At 41.9% G+C, this 12274-nt stretch overlaps 1 protein-coding gene across 6 annotated transcripts in view; it reads left to right on the top strand.

Moving 5' to 3' along the window:
• zc3h18 (zinc finger CCCH-type containing 18) overlaps window positions 1-12274 on the top strand; it is a 49554-nt gene that overhangs the window by 2525 nt on the left and 34755 nt on the right. For all 6 annotated transcript variants that reach the window (XM_061246243.1, XM_061246242.1, XM_061246239.1 and 3 more), the window contains exons 3-6: window positions 2943-3027; window positions 7258-7406; window positions 9125-9220; window positions 10827-10984. In XM_061246243.1, coding sequence (XP_061102227.1) covers window positions 2943-3027; window positions 7258-7406; window positions 9125-9220; window positions 10827-10984 — 488 coding nt within the window. The remainder of the gene's footprint in view (window positions 1-2942; window positions 3028-7257; window positions 7407-9124; window positions 9221-10826; window positions 10985-12274) is intronic.

Below are 12274 nucleotides of genomic sequence, written 5' to 3'. Positions count from 1 at the left end.
TGCCAAATCCACAATTTTAACTTATCTGAGTGAGAGCACTCGGGGGATATGGGGGGTACATAGGCAGAACCTGCGAAGGGAAGAAGTCAAATCTGCGTCTCTCACCTTAGATCAAGCTGGCTGTCATTGCCATTTTATTATGTCGGCTGATGGCATTGAATCATTATTTCCAAAATGCCAGCATGAAATGAACCTGAGTAGGGCCCGAGGGCTGTCCTTCTGCCATTCCAGAGTGGACCAATTCTGCAGCCTGAGGCATCATTCCCTGACATCTTATTTAATCCCTCCTGTAAGGAGGTGTCCGCTACATTATGGTCCATGATCAGGAAAGGTGCACTATTTTTGGGTCACTGACCATAATCTAGTATTTCACATTGAGCATTCTATTGCAGAAGCAACTGAAAAAATACAAAAATTGAAAAATGTTGCCATTGGAAAAGTTAGCTACAATTATAAAAACAAGTCTCATCTATCTAATCAACAAGCAATCTAAAATACTACTACTACTATTAGCAGTGTAGGCCTGTTGTGGTATGTAGTCTGCATGCAGTATCAACAACACAGCAGGATGTCTACAGTGCAGTCACATCGATAGGGTGGCAGTTTTTTCAGTTGGCCGAAGATTCGATGGGTTTCCCTCATTGATTCTGTTGAAGCCCTCTGGGATCAATGATCAATCTGGGGGAAAAAATGGTGTTACTTCACCTGACAGAAATCAGTCCTCCCAGTTGTCCAATCAGTTCTCTTTTAACATGTAATATGCCGAAATTATTCTGAAAGTGTCTGTGAGTGCCAGTATTTGTATGCGTGTGAGCTGCCGATTGGAGGTACAGTGTTGGAGCCTGGATATATTATGGCATTGCAACATGCAACATGGATAATAGACACCAGATAAATGTTCCTTTCATCATGTATTGGACCTGCCGCTTTAAGTTTTACGTTGCCTGTTTGTTTTTCTTTTGCGGGCTAATTAGCCAGGTACAGTGGGCTCCAGAAATACAGCTACCCTGGATAAATGTGCCCAGAAAATACTGTAAAATTATAGTTATTGATATTAGCTTTATTTTGGTTTATTAATGATTCATTGAAATAAACCAAAGTCTTATATTATTGAAATAAAACACGTATTTCCACAAAAAACAGGTTTTTGACACCCCTGGTTTAATTCTATAATTAGTTATAAGATTAGAGAACACATTTGGAGGGATTTGTGATTATTCCTCAATGCAGAACTTGGCCATTGATATCCTTGCGTTTGTGCTTATGGACCCCCCCTCTTCAGTTCAGACAACAGGTGTTTTTATAGGATTTAAGACTTAAGATGGTCATTCCAGAACATTTACCATTTCTGTGTACTTTTTGATGTGTTTTGGACAATCTTGCCTAAGACCCAGTCTCCGCTTCCTAGCAGAGACAACCAGATTTTCCGCCAAATGTTTCTGGTAGATTGTCAAATTCATTGTGCCAAAAATAGTGCCCCTGGACCACTGGCAACAAAGCATCAATGACCCACCTCCATATTTCGCAGTAGTTATTAGGTGCATCTCCTTGCATTCATTCCTCTTTCGCTGCCAAACATGTCGATGGTGTGTAATTTTGGTCTCGTATGACCAAAGCACTCTTTCCCAGTCATAATTCCTGTGAGGTTTGGTTTTGTTTATCGCGCTCAGTGCCACCCTTCCAAAGGGTTTGTTGCTATGGAGGTGCCATTTTATGTTTCTTTTTGAGACTTTGTGACCCCAAGATGAATCGATCTCTGAAATTCTTAAAATGTGATCCTTGGGTTATTTATGGCGAAGGGATTTTGCATGCTTATTACCTCATTTTTATTCTCTTGTGAAATTGTAAGTGGTGGAACGACACAATATAGTTATTTTAGCGTGAGATTCTCAATTTTGAGATTAACTTGATGTCTTTACATCTAGTGCTTCCTTTTTGGTACTTCATCTAAACCACTCACTCACTAGCAATAGAAGCGAGCGGGCTAGCTTAATTTCCATCCTTGCATACTGCCCTCCAGGAACAGGACTATTCTTAAGGGCTCCACCTGCTCCTGACATCCGTCACAGCCCATTTGGTGATAACTCTGGCCACATCCCTGGTTTGTAATCTCCAGACCAGGAATAAAAGTGGCCACATGCGTCCCCTGAACTAAACAAAATCATATTTTCTTTGAATTGCACTGGCAGGTTGACACCAAGCCTGTCACTTCTGATTGAAGGCCCTTTTGGCTCACAGGCATGCAGTGAGATGTTGGCCTGTTTGTTGTGGAGGTGCTTCTCTGTTAAAGTGAAGTCATTGTTTGGGTGCAGATGTTTTGTTAATGATATGAGCCAATCAGAAAGGGATCAGGGATGTAGCGTAGTGGTTAAGGTAAATGACTGAGACACACAAGATCAGTGGTTCTAATCCAGGTGTAGCCACAATAAGATCCGCACAGCTGTTGGGCCCTTGAGCAAGGCCCCTAACCCTGCACTGCTCCAAGGGAGGATTGTCTCCTGCTTAGTCTAATCAACTGTATGTCGCTCTGGATAAGAGCCTCTGCCAAATGCCAATAATGTAATGTAATGGATCAGCGTTCTGGTTCATGCCATGATCTGTTTTGCCTTTTATCCATAATGCATTGTGTTATGTTTGTTGGTCAGTTCCATCTATCACAACCACAGGTGGTTGGTTGAAATTAATGTAATTTTCCTTTTTGCCAATGTATTTCATATCCTGACCTCACTGTCACCCGTGCAGCTTCTTGCCTTTCTACTCGCACTTTTTCTGCAGCTCAGTATGGTTCCGTCATACCAATCACCATCATAATATGCTCTTGCCGATGGTTTGGGGAGATGCGTAAAGAGTCTTTCTTTGCCATATCACTTGCTTCCCAGACAGGAAGAGGTATTCTGGGGAAAGTAAAGGTGACGTAATCTGGGTTTCCTGTGGGCTTTCAGGACGATGACCTGGAGGAGGGGGAGGTTAAAGACCCCATGGACAGGAAGCTTCGCCCGCGCCCCATCTGCAGGTTCTTCATGAAGGGTAAGGGCCTCGCCTTCGACAGGGAGCTCAGGAGGTGAGAGCGGTCATCTGGAATCGGAAGGTTGCGGGTTCCATCGCGTGTCCAAGTGTCCCTGAGCCCCCAATTGTTCCAGAGCTTGTGTGTGTGTGTGTGTGTGTGTGTGTGTGTGTGTGTGTGTGTGTGTGTGTGTGTGTGTGTGTGTGTGTGTGTGTGTGTGTGTGTGTGTGAGAGAGAGAGAGAGAGAGAGAGAGAGAGAGAGAGAGAGAGAGAGAGAGAGTGTGTGTGTGTGTGTGAGAGAGTGTGTGTGTGAGAGAGTGTGTGTGTGAGAGTGTGTGTGGGTGTGTGTGTGTGTGAGAGTGTGAGAGAGAGAGAGAGTGTGAGAGAGAGAGAGTGTGAGAGAGAGAGAGAGTGTGTGTGAGAGAGAGTGTGTGAGAGAGAGTGTGTGTGTGAGAGAGAGTGTGTGAGAGTGTGTGTGAGAGTGTGTGTGGGTGGGTGGGTGTGTGTGTGTGTGTGTGAGTGAGTGTGAGTGTGAGTGTGAGTGTGAGTGTGAGTGTGAGTGTGAGTGTGAGTGTGAGTGTGAGTGTGAGAGAGAGAGAGAGAGAGAGAGAGAGAGAGAGAGAGTGTGTGTGTGTGTGTGAGAGAGTGTGTGTGTGAGAGAGTGTGTGTGTGAGAGTGTGTGAGAGTATGTGTGAGAGAAAGGCTTTAATTGTAAAGCATTTTGAATTGAATGTAAAAGCAATTTACATTTACCTACTCCACCTCTGCCCCATTCGCCTGTTATCTTCTCACCCGACCTGGGTTCAAATAGTATTTGTTTTTGTTTTTTTTGACTAAGCTTTGTCCAAAACAAATACTCAGGCCTGCTACTCACTTCTGCCCCACTCACTGTTTATCTACTCACCTGTAAAGTATTTGCATGTCATTCATCTGTGCCCTGTTCACTTTTAAAGCAGTTCCCTGTGTGCCCCTCTAATCTGCCCCACTCTCCTTTAAACCATCCGTGCCTGTCTGTCACTCACTGAAACTCCCTCACTCTTGCTTACTCACCTGTTCCTTACTTACCTGTGCCCCTTTGGCTTTTTCACATAGTGCACATGTGCATTATTTGCCTGTAAAGCACTTACTTTTCAGCCACAAATCCCACACTGCATGTGGGAAATGACCACTGCTGATGGGCCACTGTAAAATATCGAGGTCTCTTGTCGTATAAAATCGGTCATTTCAAGCGCCTTTGCTAATATATCCCAAAAGCTGTTTTCTTTGCTTCAGAATTAACAGAAAAAAAGCTACAGAGATATTTCTAGTAGTTTCTAGATATTTCTAATTTCTCAGTGAAAATGGCTTGGAAGGTGCAGCTCCACAGTGTTTGGCTTTGCTGGTATACTTGCTGGCCCACAAATATGAAAAAGGCTCCTCTTCCTTGTTGTCTTGACTAGGCTCGTGTTCCTCAGGTTTTGGGCCTTTCCATTGTCAGACAAATGAGTTAGTATGAGTTTCTGTGGGCCATATTTTGCCTGTCTGGAAGCGTAGTTCAAGATCTGAGTGATGGCAGATGTCTGCCGTTTTACTTTGTCACAACTTTGTTGGGCTTCTCTCATCCGGGAGGTCCGCAGTACGCCAAACAGCTTCTTGTTGTTTCCTAGGCCCAATAAGCTCCAGTTGTCCCAAATTTAATATGAAAAGGAGCCTTCAAAACCTGCAGGCGCTACAGTCTTCCAGGAGGACTAGACTGGTTCCTTTTTCAAGTGGGGCAGAGGACGGTGGTGAGAACGGAATTTGAATTGAGCATGCAAAATCTCCGGTAAAGCAGTCACCTCTACAGGAGCATGCTCCTTTAACTGGACTCAGTCTTTCACAGTCCACCCATATTCACCTGGGGAATGATGTAGACTTGCGGTGTCCCGGACAACGAGTTAGCTCACTATGTTCCGAACAGTGCAACTTTCATGATGAAGAAATACGAAATTACTTCCAGATCAGCTTTGGCTCACCGTTTCTTTGTGTGTGCATGGTCTAATTCCTTCCGTTTTCTTAAAAACTTGGTCGGAGTCACCGTCCATCTCAGCATACAGTGACATGCTAATGGTGCCCCCCTGTGACAGTGCGGTCGGGAAGCTGTTGCTATCGAGAGACTATGAACCGGGCAGGCTTATATAAGGTTCAACCAAAAGCGTTCCTTGTAAAATTGTTCACAGATGCACAGCATTATATATAGATGGATTTTAATTATGTCATGATTAACCAGATAAAGATTTAATAGAGATTTGAGTGCAAAACTGTAGGAGTTGTGCTTCAGGTGCTGTTTGGAACATTGTGAGTAGGTGTTGGGAACATTGTGAGCTAACATGGTCTTCCAAACACAGGGAAATTATTTGATGTTTTCTCTATAATTATTGGTTCTCTATAATTATTTAGTTTCTGGGATAGATGACCGTAATCATAAATCGTATTCCTCAGGAGAAAAACCACCATTGAACGGAAGCTAACTTCTGGTGGAAGCAGGTGCTTCCCTTTGTTCCCTTTGAGTCTATATTACTATGCTGCGCTCAAACAGGTGGCAGATGTACTTGTTGCTCAAACATGTTTTTATTTGGCATTCAAGTACAGTGTCTAAAGGCTTGTTACTGTATTCAGACAGCAGGGGGCAGCATATACTCACTGCAAGCTGTGGGTTCTCAGTTTGTACAGCTAGATTTACGTTCTGTAAACTGGAAGTCAGAATTGTGGTCACTTTGTGCATTGTTGGATTATATAATAGTCACTATTTCCCATGAAATATACATTTGTGTTTTTTTTTTTTTTTCCCCCAAGAAAACTAATGCTTTCCCCCTGAACTCACAGGATGGCTTGGCTGCACTATTATTGTGTTCTATGCCCTATGAATTAGGCATACAGTTAAAGGTACAATAGTTAATTTCAAGAGAGGAATGGCTACAACAGACAACCTCAAACCACAAGACTATTTGTGCTTCCCGCAGTCTATGAATATAACGCATAATATAAATAGTTATTATACAGTTCAGTGTTCTCGTGCACTGTTTTGGAAAGCGGATAGTGATGAACGCAACAGAGCCTGCCGTCTTTTCGTAGTGTTCTAGTAAGAAAATGTTTGCCGAACAGGAGACTTTATGAGATCTTGACTTTGGTGTGCTACACAACACTATTTATAGTTTTCACTATAGCTAACCAACTATATTGTGAGCAAGCAAGTTATTTGGCTGCGTAACTAGCTGGCTATATAACTAAGATATGAGTGTCTACCACAAATGATGCAACTGCAACTTAGTTTGAAAGAAATGAACGTTTACGGATGATTGACCACGTAAAGAGGCAAAAGGAATGTGTAGCTGCCCAAATTGCACTCCAGACAAGCGATCACTGAAACTGTATACTATTACTTATCTAGTTAGAAAACAATACCAGCTTGCTATAACAAGGAAATTGGCGATTGCGAGTTAGCTTCCCGTATGTAAAAAATATCCACCTGAAGCACAACGCTTGTGCAATCGCTATGTTCGTATTGCCTATATTTTATCGTAAGTGGATATTTGTAAATTCTTCAAGCTAACTATAGCTCATTTGCTTGTTGCTACCCGTAACAAATTGGTATTGTTTTATAACTAGATATATATTCTTCGCCTGGATAATAAGCAGTAGTACACAGAGTTTCAGTGATTTCTGGTCTGGAGTGCATTTTGGGCAACGACTGGAACCATCAGAATAAGCCCTCAGAATGCCATTGGCTGTGGCAGTTAGAACCATTTTTTAACCAATGAGCTTTAATTGTTGTACAGCTGTACAATGTTTTCATACATTTGATGTACACTTTGAAACCCAAATTTAAGGACTGTAAACACAGGCAGAGGTTGAGTCAGCATGTCAGTGAGGCTTTTTCAATTATAGGAAGGGATTTACACTGGTCTTGTAACAATGTTTTAATACAAAAACCTATTGTACCTTTAATGTGTCTTTGAATGGCAGTTTGACTATTGTATTATGATCCAGAGAGGTCATCATCAGGTTACTTAAGCCATTCTGCATATCTGGATATCTGCATATAACAATCGACAAAGGTCAGATGTTATTAAAATTTGTCATCGTTGAAATCGGAGGCTTCTGGGAAAGAGCTCCTTTTGAGAATGACGGATCTCCTCTCCTTTTCCCCTCTCCTCCATTCCTGCCTTATCCGTCCCCGCATCCCCCCCTCTTTCTCCCCCCTCCTCTCATCGATCTTTCTCCCTCTGTCTCAGGTAACTGCACTTGGGGAATGAACTGCAGGTTTATCCACCCTGGGGTGAATGACAAGGGAAACTACTCTCTCATCAGCAAGCCTGACCCTTTCTCTCCCAACGGAGGGGCCCCAGGGGGCCCCCACCCCCTTATGCCTTCCAACCCCTGGGTATGAGCTCCGCCCGCCCCATGCCCTCCCCACCCTCCTCCGCATTACTGCATCTGCCCCTGTATGTGCTCTGTTTTAGTTTGTGTGTTTATGCAAGCATCTTTGCTTGTATTTGTAAGCATAAGTTTTGTAAGTGTGTATATTAGACACACTTGGTTTTTGTATGTCTGTGTCTTTGTAAGTGGCTATGTGTGAATGCTTGTATGTGTGAGTATTTACCTGCTTACTATGTTGTGTGTGTGTATTAGCATCTGTGTTGTAATTTACTTGTATGTGTATTGTGTGTGTGTGTATTAGGGATGCAACGGTTTACAAAACACATGGTGTCATTCACGTTTTTGATGTCACTGGTTTGTTTTGGTTTTTGATTAAATGCACAGAACACATCATTATCACAAGCTTTAGAACAGACAAAAAAAGATTTTCTTTTAAAAGCAACAGTGCCACTGTTGTTTTCAAATAAAAGTATGCCCACATTGTAGGCCGTCAAAATAAAATGCAGCATAAACTCAACCTGCATTACACAAGACAAGAAAGAGTACATTCATCTGAATCTTTGATTAAAGTCAGTTCTAAAAAATATTTTTCACTTGAAATTGAAATGTAGTGTTTCAATAAAACTTTTTAATACTTTTTATTTTAATAAAAAGTCACAAAAATGCTATATTTTACTGTATCAAAATGGTTACAACATGGATGCCGCTTATGTTTTTTTGTGCTTCTCCTGTCTGAAACGGTCACACTAGGCTGATGTTGACCTAAATGGCCTGTCATGTATTTTTCCATACACTGCACTTGCTTACAATGCAATGCCTGCACAGAGACGTTGTGTTGACCACAAACAATTTCCCATCCTTAATGCTGCCATATAGCAGACTTAACCCATGTTGGAGGATCCCAAGGATTTCACAAACTCACCTGCTGAATGGTGGTTCAGCTATAAGCTGCACTTGCCTTGACTTTACCTGTGCAAATAGTTTTACCTGATTTACATTTAAATCAAATAGAAATGGCCAATATGACCTTCACATGAAAAATGTAAGTCAGTGAGTGCCTAACCTATTTCAAAAACACAGCTAGACATGAAAGAGTGAACCGAACCATGGGTGGCCAACGGTTAGGTTTATTTACATGAACTGTTGCATCCCTCGTGTGTGTGTATATTTGTATGTATATGGTTGTTTCTTGTTTGTGCATGTGTGTTTTTATGTTTGTTCTATATGTGTTTATATTAGTAGCTTTATGTTTATATGCTATTTGTGTGTGAGTGTTAGTATTTGTGTGCTTGTATGCTATTAGTCTGTGAGTTTTAGTATCTGTGTGCTTGTATGCTATTAGTGTGTGAGTTTTAGCGTCTGTGTATGTTACTTGTGTGTGCATTTTAGTATCTGTGTGCTTGTATGTTACTGGTGTGCATTTTAGTATCTGCTTGTATGTTATTAGTGTGTGAGTTTTAGTGTATGTGTGCTTGTATATTATTAGTGTGTGAGTTTTAGTATCTGTGTGCTTGTATGTTTTTAGTGTGTGAGTTTTAGTATATGTGTGCTTGTATATTATTAGTGTGTGAGTGTTAGTATCTGTGTGCTTGTATGTTATTAGTGTGTGAGTTTTAGTATATGTGTGCTTGTATATTATTAGTGTGTGAGTTTTAGTATCTGTGTGCTTGTATGTTATTAGTCTGTGTGTGTGCATTAGTGTCAGTGTGTTTTCTCTTCCAGGGAGGCCCCGCGGTTGAGGAGTTACCCCCTCCACCCCCACCATTGGACCCCCCAGTGGAGAGCGCTTGGGAAAGAGGACTCCGCCACGCCAAAGAGGTACCGTCCCCCCATCCTGCACTGACTGTTACGGTCACATTCGCCACACCTAGGATGAACTCATGAGACATGTAATGTATGTGCAGTAGAACGTCCACGTCTACGAACGTTGGCTTCAAAAAAGACAGTGTAATAATTTTTTGCTTTCTGAAAAAATAAAATTCATTAGAAACTGTTAGGTGCAAGGCCCTTAACCCTGAGGAGGATTGTCTTCAGTCTAAGCAACTGTACATCACTCTGGATAAGAGCATCTGCCAAATGCCATTAAAATAAAATAAAAAGTGTGACTGCGTGTTTGAAGGAGAACTGTGGATGCCTCCACATAAAGGAGATCAGCCTGGATTGAGATCAGAAAAGAAAAGATTGCACACTTCTTTCATGCCCCCCCCCCCAAATAAAGAAATAAAAATAATGGTGTTTACTTTTCCATGTGAACCTGTGACATTTCGACCACATCGGACATCACCAGACCATTTGTTTAAAAGCATACCGCAGTGTTACTGTTACTGTCTTTAAATAATAGTATTTATTTAGGTGAGTCCCCTTGAGATGAAAATCAGTCTCCACTAAGGGAGGCTTGGCTTGGAGGCTGTCGAACTGAATTTGCCTAGTTTTGCCATGGGTTTTTTCATTTACATACTTGCCGCTGAGTCTTGACATTTAAACAGTGAATGCCTGCTTTATGTGGAATGGCTTGTGGAAACCGTAATGAGGGGGCGTCCATTTTGCACTGCCTCCGTGTGATGCCATGGTCCGAAAGTGTGAGAAGTGTTAACTGACTGTTAATATTAGAGGCCACCTTAAGTACAGTGTGACCTCAGTGACACAAATGCATTGGGATAGGAGGGATAGCATTGTAAAGTTTCATTAGTTTTAGGAATTTGCACCTTACATCATTAAAACCTTCTTTTCAAATAGGCTAATTTCATTACGGGGCTATAGTCTTTAGTTTAAGATAATCACTTTATTACTTGAGATTATTATTACTTTGGCATCTGATGCGAATTGCTTTCATGATTTTTTATTTTCTTTTATTCGGATTTTTCCCTTTTTCCTCCCAATTTGGTAGCCAATTGTACCCCGTCTGATTCAATTAGAGCTAGTATTAGATACACCGCCCACACCCCGTCCCTCAGCGGCCCGAAGGAGAACGACAAGCCTTCTTCAAGCTGTCTCACCTCATGCTCGTGACCGTGATTCCAAGGCGCCCGAGGTGCTTTATTGTGCGGCGATCTACTAACCCTGCCAAGTCCCTCCCTCTGGAGCAGCGAGCCGATTATTCTTTCATGATTTTTATGATCTCATTTTGTTGTTCCTCCTTTTTACTTTCATATCAGTATCTGTTGACTTTCTTGCATTGTATTCTTTGTCATCGCTATGATGTTACCCCATCTAATTTTGGTGTGAAGTTCTTCTCATCAATGGAAAGTGGAACTTGTTTTGGATCAATGCTTGACTGTGCTTCAGTAATAGTAGAGTGCTTTTGTTGATTGGTTGTAATCCTGTACGCTACTTCTGGTTTCAGACTGCATTTGGTTCACTTTCCAGTAACTCTGAGGTTCTATTGTGCATCCACTGAGTTCAGGCTCTCCCCCCTCCTCTCCAGGTTTTGAAGAAAGCCACCATACGCAAAGAGCAGGAGCCTGACTTTGAGGAGAAACGTTTCAACGTGACCATCGGCGAGGACGAGCGAGAGTTTGACAAAGAGAACGAGTTCTTTAGGGAACGCAATTACCGCATCACCAGGGAGATCCGTGAGCCGGGGTGAGTACATCTGCCCCAGTCTCAGCCAGCTAATCTGCCCCCATCACTGCAGTGTACAGGGTAAGTAATTTACTCCACAAACATCCCAACATAAGCCAACTCCTCTGCCCCCATCACTGCAGTGTACAGGGTAACTAATTTACTCCACAAACACCCCAATGTAACCTAACTCATCTGCCCCCATCACTGCAGTGTACAGGGTAACTAATTTACTCCACAAACACCCCAATGTAACCTAACTCATCTGCCCCCATCACTGCAGTGTACAGGGTAACTAATTTACTCCACAAACACCCCAATGTAACCTAACTCATCTGCCCCCATCACTGCAGTGTACAGAGTAACTAATTTACTCCACAAACACCCCAATGTAACCTAACTCATCTGCCCCCATCACTACAGTGTACAGAGTAACTCATTTACTCCACAAACACCCCAATGTAACCTAACTCATCTGCCCCCATCACTGCAGTGTACAGGGTAACTTATTTACTCCACAAAAGTCAAAAGTTTGGACACACCTTGCCTCTTTCTGCTTTTTCCTATTAATGTTTTATTTCCTCTGTTTGTAATCAAACAATTCATACATGGTCAAAGTGCAGATTCTCAGCTTTTATTGAACCATATTTTCATACATTTTCGTTTCACTATGTAGTATTACAGTACTTTTTATACATAGCCCCGCATTCCAACGTTTGAGACAAATTAAAATACAAATCAAATAAAATAGTCATGTTTTGTATTTGGTTGCATATTGTTTGCATGCCATGACTTCTTGATGTCTGTGACCTATCAACATCAGCAGAATCTGGATATCATAATTTAAGGTTGTCGTACAAGTGATACAAAAATCTCTTTGCATTTGAATGGATCTCTGTGGGAACTGTGGGGTGGGACTAGATTCAGCTGTAAATTACGGCAAAGCAGTATGGAGCACATTTGTTGGCTAAATGGCTTTAAGTCATCAAGGGTCCGAGGTATCAGATGAGCCTCAAACCATCCTGCTGCTGCCAGATATGCTGTAGATACTACAAGGGACATTTCTCCTGACTAATCTTCTTGTTGAACGCAATGGAAGAATTATTTAGGAGAAACAACCCTTGAAGTATCTACTGTATATCTTGTAGCAGCACGGTTGTTTGAGGCTGGTTTGATACCTTGGACCCTTGATGACTTAAAGCTATTTAGCCAGCAAATGTGTTCCATATTGTATCAACATAATTTACTGCTGAATTTAGTCCCTCCCCCCAATTCCCATAAAGATCCCTTCACATGCAGAGAGTCATAGTA

This window comes from Conger conger, chromosome 6, assembly GCF_963514075.1.
Source record: "Conger conger chromosome 6, fConCon1.1, whole genome shotgun sequence".
NCBI lineage: Eukaryota > Metazoa > Chordata > Actinopteri > Anguilliformes > Congridae > Conger > Conger conger.
Note: the sequence above shows the minus strand (reverse complement) of the source record. Positions and strands in the feature narration are given on the sequence as shown.